This window comes from Bubalus bubalis, chromosome 5, assembly GCF_019923935.1.
Source record: "Bubalus bubalis isolate 160015118507 breed Murrah chromosome 5, NDDB_SH_1, whole genome shotgun sequence".
Classification (NCBI taxonomy): domain Eukaryota; kingdom Metazoa; phylum Chordata; class Mammalia; order Artiodactyla; family Bovidae; genus Bubalus; species Bubalus bubalis.
Window position 1 is genome coordinate 106,533,587 of NC_059161.1, and position 18,591 is coordinate 106,552,177.

Here is an 18,591-nt window from a genome sequence, read left to right on the forward strand (position 1 = left end):
GCTTCACATCTAAAGCATGAATCATACAATCTAATCTCATTCCTCCCAGCTGTTCAGCTGAGCCCAGACTCCAGGGAGGAGGAGAAGCATGAAGGGAATCTAGATTATTCTGGAGCAGGTAGCAAGAATGGGCTGGGGAGGGGAGGAGGTGGGTAGCAGAAGAGGACACCAAGTAATGAGATGCGGGGCACCTGTACATAGGGGAGGGCATTAAGGACAAGTTTGGATGGTGGCAACTACTACCCATCCCCCATCCTCCTGAACTACATCCTCACCCACACACGCGACCAGAAAGTGAGGCCTACTCCAACCAGCACAGTGTCACCAGAGCCAGGGAGCCAGCCTGACGCCAACATGCATTGGACAAGACTGTGACCCGTGCTGTGAGGACATCCAGGGCCCCTGGTGCCATGCCCCCACCCCCACCTCTCCAGGACAGGCACGTGCCACGCAGGCAGACAAGCAGGGCAGCCAGTGACTCTTGTTTTATTTTTTTTATTTTTTTTTCACGTGAGCAACAGGATGGAGTAGTCCCATCCTTGTTCCCCTTGCATTGAATGTGCCTTGGGTCTTATGACCCTAGAGTGTAATTGGAGCCCCTTCCTCTTGCTCCCAGTGCAGCAGGGGCAAAGAGGAAGGAACTGAGAGTGGGTGTGTATGTGGGGGGTGGCCCAGCTCTCTGAGCCAGGCTCAGCAACCCCTCAGCAGCTCCCTGAGGCCCTCTCCCTGTAAGACTTTGACACACAGCAGGTCAGAGACAGCTGGCAAAGTAAGACATAGGCAGGCTGGAAGATAGACCATACAAACAAGACTCACACACACAAACACACAGGCTGGCCCCTTCCTTTGGCATGGTTCACCCTAGCCCTGGGGATAGGGTCTGAGGGTAGTGGTGCGGGGCCTGAGCTCCGGATGCCCTTTGAGAGATGGGACCAACTTGAATCCTTGGTACGCAGAACTCCCGAGGCCAAAATAGTCCCCAGTCTTGCCTACCTGGACAGACACCCCTCCACCTTCCCACCCAACACTTAGACATTAAGATTGTTCAAGTAACAAGGATAGATGCAGGAAAGGGAGACTCCACCCTCATCCAGTCTTTCCACCTAGGGGCCTGTGAAAGGTGCTTCAAGCCCTGGACATCTCAGCACAGACTCTTCCCCTCCTCACTCAACTCCGTGTAAATCAGAAAGAGTGGAAGTGGGTGAGTCAGACTCTTTCATCTAGTAGAAGTGGGGGAGGTCAAAAGGCTGAGCACCACAGCCCTCCAGAGGGGCTCTGACAGTCCAGATGGGGTAGAGGTGGGAAGATCCTGGCTCTGGCGAGGAGCATTAGGCTGGCTTTTTTTAGTTCTCAGCATGGTCCTGGACCACTAGCTTTGCTAGAAGAATCTTTTTTCTGCTTATCCCTCAAACTTGCACATTTCACAGGTGGTACCTGCTGCCCCAGGTTGGTACTGTGGTCATCTCAAGCCAGCTCTGGCAGACTCCCAGGTTCTGGACTCCAGTCCCAGGAGAAGAGAGAGGTGACCAGAACCTGACCCTCATTTGGCCTTGCTCAGTCGGTAGTCCTCCACTGGCTCCCGGCTCTCAACAGCTGACAGGGCGATGAGCATCTGGGCGGCGTAGTAGGTGGACATGATGAATGCCCGCGAGTAGGGCACAGGGAAGCAGAACTTGTCGAGAGCGATGGTCAGGTCTGAGACAATAAATAGCAGTGCGCCAGTGCCCGCCGCTAGCTCAGTCCAGCGCCAGGCTGCCCCGACCAGCTGTAGCCCCGCCATTGCTCGCCAGCCCATGAAGCCGATAATGGCCACATAGACCCCCACTAGGTAGGTGAAGGCACCTGTGAGGTTTGGGTAGAGGAAGGCATAGCTCAGGCCTGACAATATTACCATCAGCAGACCTGTCCGAAGACCCAATGGCCGCATGCCAAAGGCCGAGGCGTAGAGCATGTGGGTCACGGCAAACATCAGCACACCTGGGAGTGAGAGGGGATGATGGGATGTTGAAGGCAAGCTCAGGTGAGAAACGAGTAACAGGAGGTAGGGGTAGGAGTGGAGTGCTTGGAATAACCCAGGAGCTCTCACGGGGGAGTAACAGGGGTGGGAAGAAATCCACGAAGGCAAAGATACTTCCAAACTCTCCTGTGGTACTCCAGAACCGATCACCGTATCACTGGCAAGGTCGTTTGCCAACAGGGGCCCCAACAGTCTTTGGCCTCAGAACCCCTTTAATTCCCTATGTTCTTGTTTTAAAAAAAATTATCTTTCCTAAATCCTTGGACCCTCCCCAGGGTCCTCTAGCCCAAGATTCCTCCCAGGTGGCAACTGTGATGACTGACCGTGGACAAAGTAACCCTGGTCCTGCCAGATGAGGAAGGCGTCGCCTATGGCGGAGAAGACGAGCCCCACGAAGATGCGGGTGGCACTGGGATGGGTCAGCAGGAATCCCAGGCCATGGGCCAGGAGGAAGAGCCAGAGGCAGAAGATTGGCAGGCACTTGATGAGGGCGCTGACCCATGATGGGCTGGACGAGGGCAGCCAGAGCACGAAATACACACAGGTAGCCTTGAAGAAGGGCACCAGCTTGGGTCCCTCACTCTTCACCTGGAAGACATGGGACAAAGGCAGCATTCAGAGCATGGGAGCCCAGAGGGGGGCTCAGAGCAGGACCCTCAGCCCAGGCATTCACCCCAAGACAGGCCCACCTCCAAAGCAGGGAGGACTGACACAAACCCAGTGTGACCTGCCCCAAACAGCCAGTGTGAAAGAGCCGGTCATTAACTTGAGGCTTAAATGATTAGGAAGACAAAGGGCTCCATTGAGCCTGCTACTCACTTCCCATTCTTGGCCCTGGGGCAGGACCAAAATAGTCACTGGGCAGAAAGCAGACTTTGGGATAGTGTCCCATCCTGCAGCCCAAGGCTTCTCCCTTTCCGCCCCCTCCTTCTCCCCCTACAAAGCCCCCTCAGCCTCTCTCTGGCAGCATCAATCTCCAGCTGTCTGGAATAGAGTGGAGTCAGCAGCAAACCATAGAGATACCACAGCTGGCCAACTTGTGATCCTCAGCAGTGGGGCCAGGACACGGGCCCGGCAACACCAGGTGAGTGCCAGGAATGCGTGAGAATGAGCACTGTCAACCATCTCAGCTCCCACTGGCTCTCTTCTCAGCCAGCCTACAATTCAGCCTCCACTCTAGCTGCCCTAGCCTAAAGGTACCATCAAGGACAAGGAGAGGAGACAGGGATGCTGCCTAGAGAAATGCACCCATGAATGGGGAGCAAGAAAACTGTCCCTGAAATACCAGCAATCTCAGGGGTTGGGGGGTTGGAGAAGGTGTCAGTCAATCTCATTTCCCAAAAAACAAGAGCAACTTCAGGCACATCAGAAAGAGAGGCAGGAAGAGGAGGCAGGGTTCTCTCACCAGCTTTTGATCTGAAGCCAGCAGTCAGGCTTGGAGGAGATGAGGAACTGAGAGGGGGAAGTTAGAGCAGCTGACTGGGTCTCAGCCGGATTAGGGGGGAGGGCAGCTTTAAGAAGGGTTGTTTCCCAGGCCATGCAGGCACTCTGCAAGCTCAGGGAGGGAGCTGCTGCAAATATTCTGACTCAGATGCCCTGAAGCTGTTTTTCTTGGACATTTGGTACTGGGGCTCAGAGAGTGATGCAAGAAGCTGACGTTCCCGGTATACTCATGCTCTGCCCAAGAGACAGGTCTCTGGCCCAGTGAGCTGCCCAGCACAGGGCTACGCGTACACACTCAGACTCTCAGACCTCCAGGCCGTGGTTACCTGGCACTGAACAGACTGTGATGAAGGAGGCTGGGAAGAGGCAGATGTGGATCCAGGGGCTAAGCCTGCCCTTGCTCTGCCAGGGGTGAGAGCAGTGAGAAGAGATGACAGAGTTCCTTCCTGCGGAGATTTCCCTAATGCAGGCTGGTCAGGGCAGGGACACAGGCAGAGGAGGAGATAGCTTATCCTCACAGTCCCCAGATCTCCCCAGCCTCACATGCCAGCCCTTGGAAGCATCTACTCCACAGCCCTCCCCCAGGCTCCCTATTCCCTAGAAGAAGAAACAGCAGTAGTAGCTGGGGAGGCTTTGACAGTCTTGGAGCACCCAGCGCTAGGAGTAGGGGAGGGGCGGAGAAGAGACAAGAGTTCAGGTGAGAAAGTCTGAACAAGGGGTGTCAATAGAGAACGACCCCTTTTCCCCTCTGCGCGTGATCCAGGCTGCCTAGACTCAGAGGCGTGACCTACACTGCCCGAGACTTGTTGTAAAGATGAGAAAAGGGAGGGAACAAATTGGGAAAAAGACTCCCAGGAGGTCCCAGCCCCGCTCCCGCTCTCCCCCTCTTCTCTGCGGTCTGCCCACGCAGAGCCGGCGGCCCGCTGCCGTCCCCTTCCTCTCTCAGGCGGGCCACCCGGCCGACCCGCGCCAGACACACGGAGATCAACAAAGTCACGCTTCCGAGTCACGTGCCCGCTGTTTTCCTCCCTCCCGCGGACCGGCAGGGGCGCGCGGAGGAGGGGCGCCAGAGTCTGGGATGCGGGGGGCCGTGACCGCGCCGCCTCCCGCCGGGGGGACGCGGGCGGTCGCAGGATCCCTGCCTTTCCTCGTCCCCACCCCGCCCCCCCGCCCGCGGCTTGGCCTGCCGCAGCTCAGTCCCCAGGCCGGTGGGCTCCGGCCGCGCCGGACACTGGCTCGCTCGCTCACACACTCACCACAGTGACCGGGGACACCATGGCGGTGGCGGCGGCGGCTGGCACCCGGCTCCGGGAGGCAGCGGCCCGGGACGCGCCGCAGGTGAGGAGGCGACGAAGTAACGAAGCCCCGGTGACCGACGATACCTCCCGCGCGCCGGGCGCCGGAGCTTCTGTCTGCGATCCCCGTGACGTCACGGCAGACACAGCCAATGAGAGGGCTGGAGTCGGCCGGGGCGGGGGCGCAGAGCAGGAGGGGGGCCGGCGAGTCGGGAGAGGCCCCGCCCCTCCCCTACCCCACCCCCACCCCACCCCCATCCTCCCACCCCACCCCCACCCTCCTATACCCCATCTTTACTGCCCCAGAGAGAGAGGCTCTTCAGGCCGCGCCCCTCTAGGAGTCCGTGCCAAGGCCTCCTGGAACCTAACTGTGACCCCAGGCGTTGAGGAACGACAGAGGTTGGCTAAGAGACACTTTCCTGTCCCGGACACAGGGCTACACACATTTTTCTCATAAACCGAGGTAAAATGCAAAGACAGATTCCCTTCAGCCTTTAAACATGCAGTCCACATGGACACATTTGGTTAGACCCACAACCTTCACTGTACATAAATACACATCGAAATGGACACACGATAGTGCGTAGACATACAACTTTTTAACATAAAAAGAGACATATAGCAATCCATAGACCCGTGTGTGTGTGTGTCTCACAGTTGTGTCCGGCTCTCTGTGACCCTTTGGACTGTAGCGCTCCAGGCTCCTTTATCCATGGGATTCTCCAGGCAAGAATACTGGAGTGGGTTGTCATGCCCTTCTCCAGGGGATCTTCCGAACCCAGGAATGGAACCAGCGTCTCCTGTCTCGCCTGCATTACAGGCATATGCTTTATCCACTGAGCCATTGGGGAAGCCCCCGCAGAGACCCATACATATGCACAAACACATACAGGATCACAATTACCCTTAAGCACCAAACAAATACATAGACACAAAACTGACAGGCCCAGATGCACATATATCCTTCAAGGTGAAAAGAGAGACACATATATAGGCATGCAGCAGCCTATAGACCCACAACAACCACAGTTACTCAATCACCCTTAGACACACATCTCTAACAACGCAGAGACACCTTAACACCCATAAGAACACACCAGTAATGATGTGGCAGGCAGGCAGACAGGCAGACCTGAGCATACTTAAGGACCCAAAGGAGTATGAACGAACTCTGTCAAAAATGCAACTTAAGCAGATTAATGCTGAAAGAACACAAACTAAAGGTACACAAGCACATTTGGAGCCAAGCGCCTTCCGAATCCTGGGAATTAGATGAGAGAAGTGGGAGGCAATCAAATGGTCCCAGTCTTCCCACTTCCATGCTGTGTGGTTGGGTGAATCATATCCCCCATCTGATCTTGATTTCTTCATATATGAGTGGATGATCTCCAATGTTCCTCCCAAGCCCAACATGTGTAGGATAGGGAAGGGCAGGGGCTGCTGGTGTCAGGAAATTTAAATCTACAGCTCTTCCTGGAGTGGTAAAACTGGGACTAAGTCCCAGTCCATTTGACTGCCTCCCACTTCTCTCATGTAATTCCCATGATTCTGAACATGCTTGGTTTCAAATGTGTCCATGTACCTTTAGTCTGTGTAATATCAGCATTAATTGCAGATTTCAGAAACATCTTAGAGGATGTCCCAGTGGTCTTTGATCGGCTGCAAACTCCAGGAGATAGTGAAGGACAGGGAAGCCTGGTGTGCTGCAGTCCAAGGGGTGGCAAAGAGTCGGACACGACTTAGTGACTGAACTACAACAACAAAGAGGGAAGTAGCTGTGTGTCAGCCTTTGGGAACTGGGGTGGAGTAACCAGCCCTACTTATCTCTAATTAGCAGCCATAAAGGAATTTTCAGCATCATGGAATAGTGACACCATAATACTTAATTCTTCCTTGTGCTGGCTGGGGAGAAGCCCACAGACTGAGATCTCCTGTAAGCCCCTCCCGCAATAGGCCTCTTTTATTTTTTTTGGACCCTGCCTACTTTCCCTAAAGCCAGTGTGGTCCACATGACACTCTCTCAAAGCCAGGAGCAGCCCTCTTCTAATGAAAGAATTGACAGAGATTCAGAGCCAGGGAAATAAAGGTGAGAGTTGGCAAGAACTAGGGCTGAGGCTCACTCTCACTCTTCCCCTATCCCCTCCAGCTCTTTCTACAGAGTCCCAGTGGTATGAACTCCTCTTGTTCTACTTTCCTTCTAGTCAGGAGCTGTGGGGAAACTCACCTAACCAGAATGGGAGACCAGAATTGCTGCTGCCAGCTGCTTTCTCTCGCACGCACACACACACACACACACACACACACACACACACACACACACAAACACTCTTACCACGTGTGCTGCTTGGAATGAACATTGGATTAAAAGTTACAAACACAGTACTAGCCCTTCCTCCTCTGTGACTTACTAGTCATATAAACAGGCACATCACTCCACTTTTGTTTTCTTATCGGTAAAATTGGGCCAGAAGATATGTGCAAATGTGTCAGCTTTTGACCTAAACCCTTTAATGTCACCTAAGGGATAATTCTCAGAGAGTGGCCAAGTTAGGGTATTTTTCATTTCTCTGGATGTTAGTTTCCTATCCATAAAAATGAAAGGACTATCACAGTGGTTCTCAACAACTATCAAAATTACTTGGGAAGCTTTTTAAAAACATAGATACCCTTGTCCCACCCCAGACCTACTAATTAGGTGGCACAGATTGTAATAAACTTGAATATATCAACACCTTTGACTTCCCTTGGTGGCTCAGATGGCAAGAATCCACCTGCAATGTGCAAGACCTGGGTTTGATCCCTGGGTTGGGAAGATCCCCTGGAGGAGGGCATGGCAACCCACTCCAGTATTCTTGCCTGGAGAATCCCCATGGACAGGGGAGCCTGGCAGGCTACAGTCCATGGGGTCGCAAAAAGTCAGACATGACTTTGCAACTAAGCACAACAAATTGATAAAACATGAGGCCTAGAATTGCAATCCACAGGGCTGTATCAATGTCTGATTACTGAATAGGCAAGAATCAATTATATAAAGTGAAAGTGAAGTCGCTCAGTCATGTCCAACTCTTTGTGACCCCATTGACTGTAGCCTACCAGGCTCCTCTGTCCATGGGATTTTCCAGGCAATAGTACTGGAGTGGACTGCCATTTCCTTCTCCAGGGGATCTTCCCAACCCAGGGCTTGAACCCGGGTCTCCCGCATTGTAGACAGATGCCTTATCGTCTGAGCCACCAGGGGAGTCATCAATTATATAGGTCGTCCACAAAGCAGGGGCATCTCCCCTCTGTGTTGATTATTTTGTTTGCCCTTCTACCACCCAGATCCTTTCTTGGTCCTTCTCTACCTTGCCCCTGGAGGTTGACCTCTATGAACTGTATCACTAGGGTTCACTTGTGTTCTGGCTTCTGTGCTCAGCTAATAAGAGGCAGAGGCAGATCTGTGGTTGGAAGAGAACATGGTTGAGGTCCCCCTCCACCCACCACTAGTCTGCTGAGTGAGACTGAATTTCCAATAGTGACTGTGCTCTTCCATGGCTACAACTCCAGGCTTCCACCCTGGACCCCTAGGGTTGGCAACAGCTTGCCGCTATTGCTAGTCTTCAACCCTAACTGATTTGTGGCTAGTTGTTGCTGTTCAGCTCTGACTAGTTTCCTTAACCCTGCCCACATCTCTGCCATCTCGTAAGTTATATTCTTGAATCAGCAACCTGATTGATAACAGTCATCAATGAAGCAGAGGCACTGCCTCCTTCCCCTAAGGAAAGAGCTTATCTAATTTCATTCCTATGAATAAGATTTCTTACTTGTTTCAAAAATGCAACTGTATGTACTGTGTAGTGTTTTTATGTTGATTACATAGTATAACAGGCAGAAAATGGGATAGGGCTTCCTGAAATTAGACATCCCGTCCTCTCTGTACCCAAAACTACCTATTTCACACAACTTGGTAATTTTCTTTTTGTTTGCTTGTCTCCCCTATCAAAGTTTGAGCATGTTCATCCATTCATTCAACAAATGTTTATTGTGCACTAAGTATGTCCTAGCCACTATGTTAGATGCTGGGGTTTAAAACCTTCTGTAAGATATAGGTTCTAGGAACTCCCTGGTGGTCCAGTGGTTAGGACTCTGCACTTTCACTGCTGAGGGCCCAGGTTCAATCCCTGTTCCAGGAAATAAGATCCCACATACCGGGCAGTGCAACCAAAAGAAAAATAAATATAGGTTCTGTCATGGAGTTCAGTTCAGGCAGGCAAGTAAACAACAATTAAAGGGGCGTGGCAATTTAAATAATTGACGTATGAAGGTTGTGTCCAACTCTTTGTGACACCATGGACTGTAGCCTACCAGGCTCCTCTGTCCATGAGATTTTCCAGGCAATAGTACTGGAGTGGATTGCCATTTCCTTCTCCAGGGGATCTTCCCGACCCAGGGATCAAACCTGGGTCTCCCGCATTGTAGACAGACGCTTTACTGTCTGAGCCAGCAGGGAAGTCCTGACATCAAAAAGACATCTAAAATAATCTTTTAGCATGCCTTGAGGAGTTAAGAAAGCTGAGGCTAAATCTGCAGAGATGAGCTGGTCTTCACTGAGTAGACACCGATGTTCTAGGTGCCAACTAAAAATTATCACTTGTTTTCTACCTCTACAAGGCCACTAGCCACTGCAGTCTCTGACCTTTAACACGCTGTGAAAGGAGATCAGGGAGGAAACCAGGAATGAGGCCCTCTGTGCTCTGGAAAAAACTAGCAGAACAGGCCTTCAGATAGTTAGATATTTTCAGGAGATTTTATGACCCTAATTTCCTGCATCTTCTCATATCTAGAAAAGCACTAAACTCATTAACAGAGGTATCTGCTCCTCGTGACTAGCAGTAAATTTCTCATGACTAGCAGCAACCCTCTGCCCAATATATGCACGTATCCCCCTTCACTAAAATCATATATAATACTGTCCCCTGCCACACATTTTTGAAGCAGTTCTTCAGATCTGTCTCAAACACTGTCTCCCAGGCTATAGTCTTCATTTTCCCCAAATAAAACTTAACTCACAACTCTCATATTGTGCTTTTTTTTTTTTTGCTCAACATAAGACAGAGGGAATTGCATGTGTACATAGAAGCACAAGAGACACACTGAATTCTGGGAAATACCTATCATCTTGGGGAGGGCTGGGGAGTAGAAAAGGTGAACCTGGAGAAGTAAGAAGGAGCCAGGTCAGAAAGGATCTGAATGTTCTGCCAGCCAGTTTGGACTTGACCTAACAGACGACAAGAAGCCAGTTGGCTTCTATTCCTATGTCTTCTATTTCTATGATTGTTTTCTGTTCTCACACACCAGATACATGGAGGATACACAGAAATGGTGACTGATCATTAGTCTGGGCTTGCCTTTCTTCCTCTTTTGGGGCTTTTTCTCACCAGTAGCCTTCTCCATCTTTGATCACCATAGTTTTGCCCTGGGATATTCTCTACTCACTTGGTTTGCCCCACTTGGCATTGTAATGCAGCTCTAACCTGTTTCAGTTCAGTTCAGATCAGTCACTCAGTCATGTCCGACTCTTTGCAACTCCATGAACTGCAGCACACCCGGCCTCCCTGTCCATCATCAACTCCCAGAGTCCATCCAAACCCATGTCCATTGAGTCGGTGATGCCATCCAACATTTTATCCTCTGTCGTCCCCTTCTCCTCCTGCCCTCAATCTTTCGCAGCATCAGAGTCTTTTCAAATGAGTCAGCTCTTCGCATCAGGTGGCCAAAGTATTGGAGTTTCAGCTTCAACATCAGTCCTTCCAATGAACACCCAGGACTGATCTCCTTTAGGATGGACTGGTTGGCTCTCCTTGCAGTCCAAGGGACGCTCAAGAGTCTTCTCCAATACTACAGTTCAGAAGCATCAATTCTTCGGCGCTCAGCTTTCTTTATAGTCCAACTCTCACATCCATACGTGACCACTGGAAAAACCATAGCATTAACTAGACGGACCTTTGTTGGCAAAGTAATGTCTCTGCTTTTGAATATGCTATCTAGGTTGGTCCTAACTTTCCTTCCAAGGAGTAAGCGTCTTTTAATTTCATGGCTGCAGCCACCATCTGCCTGTTTACCTGATTCCTCACCTACTGCTGGATCTCAGCTAATTTCTCCATGACTGTTTCAGATCCCCAGCACACTTCTAAACAACTCTCAAAGCCACCCCGCCCCATCCAATCCCTGCCCCACTTGGACATCTGGGGAGGAAAATCAGACAATGATGAATAAATATTAAGGAGGGTGTGATAAGTTTAGATGTTCCTATAGCAATGCAGGGGGAGTGTCTTGGCGCATTGTCAAAAGTGAGCTGAATGTGTTTGCCAAGTAGAGGCGTTTGGGAGGACTCAGTTACAAATCTGGAGCTCAGAACACAAGGTGAAAAGACAGATAGAGACTTGGAAGCCAAAGCCAGTCTGAAGACTATATGGAAGCAATTAGCCAGGGAGATCTTGAGGAAGGAGAGAAGGGGGACTAGACCAAGCCCTAAAGGTCATATTTCAGGATAAAGAAAAAAAGAGGAGAACTGGGAAGGAGACAAACACACAGGTCAACAGTCATGTCAAAGATGTTTCTGACACCTCCAGTATACTCATGGGGAAGAGACAGACACACCCAGAGAAGCATATGTTCACATAGATGATCTATGGTATTTGTGGTTTGGCTCCCTCCTTCCAGAACAGGTGACAGATGGTGGTTCTGCTTCCTTATTGGAGTAGTTCAGAAACTTTGAAGACAGAAGACAATGACACATCTTCATTCCTCACTGCGTGTTCCACTCCCTCAACTCCAGCCCAGGGCATTCCTGAAGGTCTCTCCTGCCCTGTCTGCTTACAGGAGTCAACCTAGGTGGACCAAATCCCAGTGTAACCCATCCTCTGAAGACACTGGTTCCAGAATGCCTCTCTCCTGCTTGACTCCACCTGAACTGTGAGCCCTGGGGTAGCTGATATAGCCCATGATTCATGGTCTGCTCCTGGAGCCTTTAGGAAAAGGACAAAGATTTTTAGCAAAACTTACCTTTCCAGACCCTCCATTAGGAATAAATTTTAATGCTGTCTTGAGATAACTTGTGGGTTGGTATCCCTAAGGACATTCTGGGCTCTTTGTTTGGCTTCTGGGCTTGAGGCCAGACACATCTGGGTTCTTACCCTTCTTTCCTTTCCTTTGTCTATTGACAGGGACATCACTGACCTTAGACATAAGTGGATTTCTCTAACTGTGAAACTACCAAATCAAGGCTCTCCTGATGGGGTTCAATGCAGGGATGCCTAGGAGGGATACCTAACTTTGGTGAGATATGTGGAATTAGAGGACCACCAACACCCGAGAGTCTAGCATCCCAAACTCTGTAGAGTCCAGGTGTTTCAGTCACTCCTTGTGTTGAGGCCATCCAAGTTCAGCTGTCTCACCAACAGCCTCAGTCCCTCCTCCCACCACCCAACAGGCTCCCTCCATCCAGACCCTAAGCTTTCTGGCTTGTGCATTTGGGTGGCTCCTTCCGCTATTAAAAGTAAGTTAGTATGAGGAAGCAGAAGCAAGAAAAGTGAAGTGGCTGGGGGTTAAGCAGGAGGAAGATTTTGAGAAACAAACAAAAACCTAAAAGATCCCACTCATCAAGCCTCAGGACACTGAATGAGTAGTTCTGTCCTCAACCTCGGCTCCCTTAGGCTAACCGTCCAGAGCAGACCCTCCAATCTCCTCCTCTCAAAGACTGCATCTTCCCAAACAGATGAACTCCTTTCACTGGACTCTGCGTCTAGTTACTTCGCTGAGATACAGTCATTCATTCATGAATCTGGTATTTATCAACCACTTACGATGGGCCAGGCTAGATCTGTGTCACAGATATGAACAAACAGACCTTTCCTATCCTTGTGGCACTCACAATCCATCAGGACAAGCTGATGCAGTGACCACAACCTCAGCCTCCCACCTCCACTCCACACCTCTTCCCTAGGTCTCCAAGACCAGAAAATTGAGCAGGGACAGCAAGGGCTGGCGGGACCTTCCCAGCGTTTCCTCCTAACTGGATGGGAAGTGGAGCAAATTTGTCTATGAGGCTATTACAAAGAACCTCTTTTGACTGTGAAAGTAACATATTCATTATGAAAAACATGGAAAATATAGAAGAGTATAAATAATAAGAATCACCTATAATGTCACAGTCCAGAGATAATCCCAGCTGAATGTTTTGGTATATTTCCTTCCAATTGTTTGACATGCATATTTTAAGTTTAAACTATAAATTCATTATAATTTAATTTTCCCATATTGCTGAATATGTAGATTTTTCGCTAGTACAAATGATGCTGTAATGAATCACACAGTACTCCACACAAATCTTTACCCACATCTTTGATTATTTTCTTAGGAAAATTTCTTAGAAGTAAGATGATTAAGCCAAAGCAAAGTATTATATTTATGATTCATAAACATCTCTCCAGCATTTAGTAATGCCAAAATTACTCCCCAAACAAACCTTTTTCCTTTTTTGATGACTATGAAGCACAGTAGTTCAGCTGGGAAATAAGCATATAAATTCTTCACTTAAGCCTGATATAAAGATCACATTTCTGTTTAATTAATTTCCTAGAAGATCTACTTCCTATATTAATAACAACAAAAAAAAATTTTTTTTTAATCAATAATAACAAATGTTTTTAGTGTTTGCTATATGCCAGACACTGTATTGGATACTTTCCCTGTATATATACAGGGGAAAAAAAACAATAAATAAACTGAATTATATAATATTTTATATTTATTGTATATGTATATAGGTGCTTTTGAACTGTGGTGTCAGAGAAGACTCTTGAGAGTGCCTTGGACTGAAATGAGATCCAACCAGTCCAACCTAAAGGAAATCAGTCCTGAATATTCATCGGAAGGACTGATGCTGAAGCTGAAGCTCCAATACTTTTCGCCACCTGATGCAATGACCTGACTCATTGGAAAAGACCCTGATTCTAGAAAAGACTGAAGGCAGGAGGAGAAGGGGATGACAGGGGATGACACGGTTGGATGGCATCAGTGACTCGATGGACTTGAGTTTGAGCAAGCTCTGGGAGTTGATAATGGACAGGGAAGCCTGGTTTGCTGTAGTCCATGGGGTCACAAAGAGTCAGACACGACTGAGTGACTGAACTGCACTGAACTAAGTTATTTATATTTATATAATAATTCAGTTTATTTGTTTATTTATTGTTGGGGTGTTTTTTTTTTGGCTGCCCCACATAGTTTGTGGGATCTCAGTTCCCTGACCAGGGACTGAAACCATGCCCCTTGCAGCGCAAGTGCAGAAGCCTAACCAGTGGACTGCCAGAGAATTCCCTATATATTTTTTAATTCTTATAGTATCTTTTTTATATAGGCACTATTATTGTCTCCATGAGTAACTTAAGGCTCAGAGAGGCTAAGAGACTTGACTTAGGTCACGTACAAGGAAACAGAAATGATAAATCTCCCAGAATTCTTTAATTAACATTGGCCAGAAATTATATCTGAAGCCAGAGGCCACAAACTTTAATTTCCCATTTAATGAGGAATCTTGAAAAGAATAAGATGACTGTTGACACAGCTGCTTGGAGACAAAGTTTTCAGCCGGCCTTACATCTTGGATAGATAATTTAAAGACTAGAGAATATTTACATATCATTATCATAAAATTTATGTTAAATCTATGTTAACTTATAGCCTGTCATTATAAAGTTGAGCTTCTAAATTTGTTTGCTAAGAGGCAAAGAACTTCCCTGTAATATGACAGGTTGGTTTTCATGGTTTCAAGGATTGCTGACTAAAAACATTTACCCCATAAATATTTTTTAAAGAAATTACTTTTATTAAGATGTTTTTTGTATGAAACTGGGTTGTTTACTCAAGATGATAAACTGTTTTTCATAAGGTATTGTATTGATCTGTCATAATTAACTCCTTATGACTTCCTTAACTTAATTAAGTAAATTTACTGGTAAAGGTGACTGAACTGCCTTTGGTATCTGTTCCCATGGTGCCTACATCAATTTGTTCTTTTATAGCTGTCATCTCAATTTATAATTATGGGCACAATTAAATGAGACTATTTGATTAACTTTCCCCCTACCAGATTAGAAGTTTCCTAAGAGATGAGACCATGCCTGTTTCTGGTCATATCATATCACCAATGTTTAACACAGAGCCTGGCACATAGTAGCTGCTCAATAAATATTTGGCAAATGAATGAATGACTGTCTGATTAGACATGCCATATAGCCACTGAGGGAGGAGAGCTAAAAATGATGAAGAGGGAGAAATAGAAGGACTGGGTTTTGTGGCCACAGTATGAAAAGCCCACTGGTAACAAGTCACTTAAGGGGCTGAAAAAATGGAGGCAATTATACAGTAAAGCAGTTGCTCTCAAACTGTTTCTTAAGGTTCTGTAAGTTGCCCTGAACATGGTTTTGTACCACTTAAAATAATCCTAGACTTGTTCTCAATTTTAATTTTCTCAACTTAAATTTTTATTTTCATGTTTTTTTTTAACTTTTTGATAACCACTATTCATTATCTATACAAAGACCTAGCATACTGTGGCATGTTAGATAACATATAGTCGCTAAAAATTTAATGTATCAGTGCTCCATAAAGTTCGTGAATACCAATATGACAGCCTGTTTGAAAAAACAATCTGGGAAAGTGGGTTGCGGATGGCAGGATTTGTTTTTAGGTGGCAGGGGCTAGGAGACCACACACTAAAGCTTCAAAGCACCTTAGAACTGTGTTGTGGGGGATGCCCAGATAGAATGTTGTCCCAGGAAGGCCTACATCTGACCAGAGAAGAGTCAACTTTTTTGATGACCATCTTATCCCACCAGCTTGGGTTAATCTTCTAGTTAATTACCTAGAAATACCTTTTTCCATCCTTTGACTTTGTAATTTTTTTGTATCTAAATTCAGGACTTGGCATTTTTCCTACTATGTTTAGTCCTTATTGATTCTTGTCCACGGAAGCCTTGTGGGTGCAGATTCTGGCAGTAAGTTCCATAGGTTCTATCCATCCTCTTTGCTGCTGCTGCTGCTGCTGCTGCTAAGTTGCTTCAGTCGTGTCCGACTCTGTGCGACCCCATAGACGGCAGCCCACCAGGCTCCCCCGTCCCTGGGATTCTCCAGGCAAGAACACTGGAGTAGGTTGCCATTTCTTTCTCCAATGCATGAAAGTGAAAAGTGAAAGTGAAGTCACTCAGTCATGTCCAGTTGTTAGCGACCCCATGGACTGTGGCCTACCAGGCTCCTCCATCCATGGGATTTTCCAGGCAAGAGTGCTGGAGTGAGTTGCCATTGCCTTCTCCAATCCTCTTTGCTAGTGACTGAATTGTGTCTCTCTTCAAATTCAAATATTAAAGCCCTGACCCCCAATATGATGGTACATGGAAATAGGGCTTTCGGGAGGTAATTAGGGTTAAATGAAGTCATGTGGGTGAGACTCTCTTGACGGAATTAGTGCCCATATAAGAAGAGACATTGCCCTCGGCCTCTCCCTCTATCTTTCTGCCCACCACTGATATAACAGCTAGAAGAGAGCAATCAGAAGGCCAGGTAGAGAGCCCTTATCAGAACTTGACCAATCTGGCATTTTGATCTCAGATTTTGAACCCCTACAACTATGAGAAAATAAATGTCTACTCTGTAAGCCACACAGTCTATGGCATTTGGTTACAGTTGCTGCTGCTAAGTCGCTTCAGCCGACTCTGTGCCACCCCATAGATGGCAGCCCACCAGGCTCCCCCGTCCCTGGGATTCTCCAGGCAAGAACACTGGAGTGGGTTGCCATTTCCTTCTCCAATGCATGAAAGTGAGAAGTGAAAGTGAAGTCACTCAGTCGTGTCTGACTCCTAGCAACCCCATGGACCGCAGCACACCAGGCTCCTCTGTCCATGGGATTTTCCAGGCAAGAGTACTGGAGTGGGGTGCCATTGCCTTCTCCGCACTAACATTTAGCAAATCAATTAAAATCATAGGCTCTGAGGCCAGAATGTTAGAGTTCAAGTCCTAATTCTATCATCTGTTAACCTCCTGACCTTGAACAAGTAATTCAACCTACCTGTGCCTGTTTGCACATCTATAAAATGAAGTGATTATATGAGTTAATATATCTATAGTACCTGGAATGATATCTAGCACATAATAAGGACTCGGTAACTGTTACCATTATTACTACTCTGTCCCAGGTACAGTGCTAAGTATTTTGTATGTTATATCATACAGAATTTTTATAACAATCCTGTGAAGTGGGGATTACCATCTCCTACATATAAGAAGCACGCCTGGTCACTCTATTCTTTTACTAGTTTTCTTGTCTTTTATAGCATCTACTACCTTTCCCATGACATTATCTATTAGTTTTCTTGTTTTTTTCTGTCTCCCAAACACCCTGTCATACCTGCTAGAATGGAAGCTCTTGCAGATAAGGGACCTCGTCTTGTTCACCACAAAATTCTAGTACCTAGTAAGTTCTCAATAAATATTCTTTAATAAATATGTAATTGACTGATTGAATGAAATGAATGAATGAAAATAAGCAGCTTAGGCACAGAGAGGTGAAATTGCTAGGCCACAGTCACACAGCAAGGAAGTGGCAGAGCCTGGCTTAGACACCAGGTCCAGTTGGTTCTAAAAATCTGTTCTGTCTTTGCTGCAGCAGAGATGAGCACTGTTGGAGGAAGAAGTTGGGAGGGGGGAGTTAGCTAACATTCAGCTCGCTAAATCAGAGCTTCCCCTATCTCTTCCCTCAGGTCCAGTCACACTTCATGGCCAGTAAAGTCCATGTTCACATCCAGCAGCCTTCAGGACCTGTAACCCAGTTCTACCTTGCGTCTGTAAGAGGCCTGTGTGAGATTTCACAGAGAGAAAGCCTCAAGCTATAGGAATGGGCCCAGCTCAGGAGTGCAGAGGCCTAGGCTAAATCCCAGTTTAGCAACTACCCAGCGTGAGAACATGCCCTTTTTTTTTTTTTTGGCCCATGTCGAGGCTTGCAGGATCTTTACCACTCATCCTTCTCTCTTGGCTAAGATGAGTGACTGTTACTTGTCTTGTTTATCAATGACAGGTTTACTATTGTTCTAGTCCACTGTCTCTGAAAATGAGATTTATTGTGATATTCTGTCATAGAATTTCTACCATTTAAAAAATTTTATTTATTTATTTATTTATTTAGCCACACCATGCAGCTTCCTGGATCTTAGTTCCCCGACCAGGGACCAAACCAATGCCCTGAGCAGTGAATGCTCACTCAGTTAAGTGAGTCTTAACAGCTGAAATCAGAGAATTCCTGAGAACATGCCTCTTAAACTCTCTTAATCTTTCCTTTTCTTTGTTATCATTTCTGCTAATGGCATCATTTTATTGACACAAGTTGATAAACTCACCAAAAAGGGAGTACTATTTTACTACCAATTAACTGTCAGAAGGCGGCCTTAGCATTGCATGCTAAGTCGCTTCAGTTGGGTCAGACTCTGTGCGACCCCATAGACAGCAGCCCACCAGGCTCCTCTGTCCACAGGATTCTCCAGGCAAGAACACTGGAGTGGGTTGCCATTTCCTTCTCCAAAGCATGAAAGTGAAAAGTGAAAGTGAAGTCGCTCAGTCATGTCCAATTGTTAGTGACCCCATGGACTGCAGCTCACCAGGCTCCTCCGTCCATGGAATTCTCCAGGCAAGAGTACTGGAGTGGGTTGCCATTGCCTTCTCCATCCTTAGCATTAATTATGCCTAAATTTTAATATACTGAAACTTGGCAGGAATTCTCCAAAATGTAAGTGAAAAATATTATGTTGA

The 18,591-nt window shown here is 47.3% G+C and overlaps 1 protein-coding gene and 1 non-coding gene across 3 annotated transcripts; one reads left to right on the forward strand and one right to left on the reverse strand.

Moving 5' to 3' along the window:
- Window positions 1-479: 479 nt before the first annotated feature.
- TMEM86A (transmembrane protein 86A) lies at window positions 480-4,888 on the reverse strand. Of its 2 annotated transcripts, XM_044943497.2 has the most exons (4): window positions 4,717-4,888; window positions 3,787-3,930; window positions 2,341-2,605; window positions 480-1,977 (listed from the first exon to the last, which is right to left on the reverse strand). In XM_044943497.2, the coding sequence occupies exons 1-4, from the start codon at window positions 4,735-4,737 to the stop codon at window positions 1,541-1,543; spliced, it is 867 nt and encodes a 288-aa protein (XP_044799432.1). In that variant the 5' UTR covers window positions 4,738-4,888; the 3' UTR covers window positions 480-1,540. The 2 variants fall into 2 exon arrangements, with proteins under 2 accessions (XP_044799432.1, XP_006056138.1); XM_006056076.4 differs by lacking the exon at window positions 3,787-3,930 and having other exon boundaries at window positions 4,717-4,883.
- A 3,966-nt stretch (window positions 4,889-8,854) lies between these two features.
- Window positions 8,855-8,928, forward strand: TRNAE-UUC. The gene has a single exon. It is a non-coding gene; the product is annotated as a tRNA-Glu (tRNA).
- The last annotated feature ends 9,663 nt before the right edge of the window (window positions 8,929-18,591 follow it).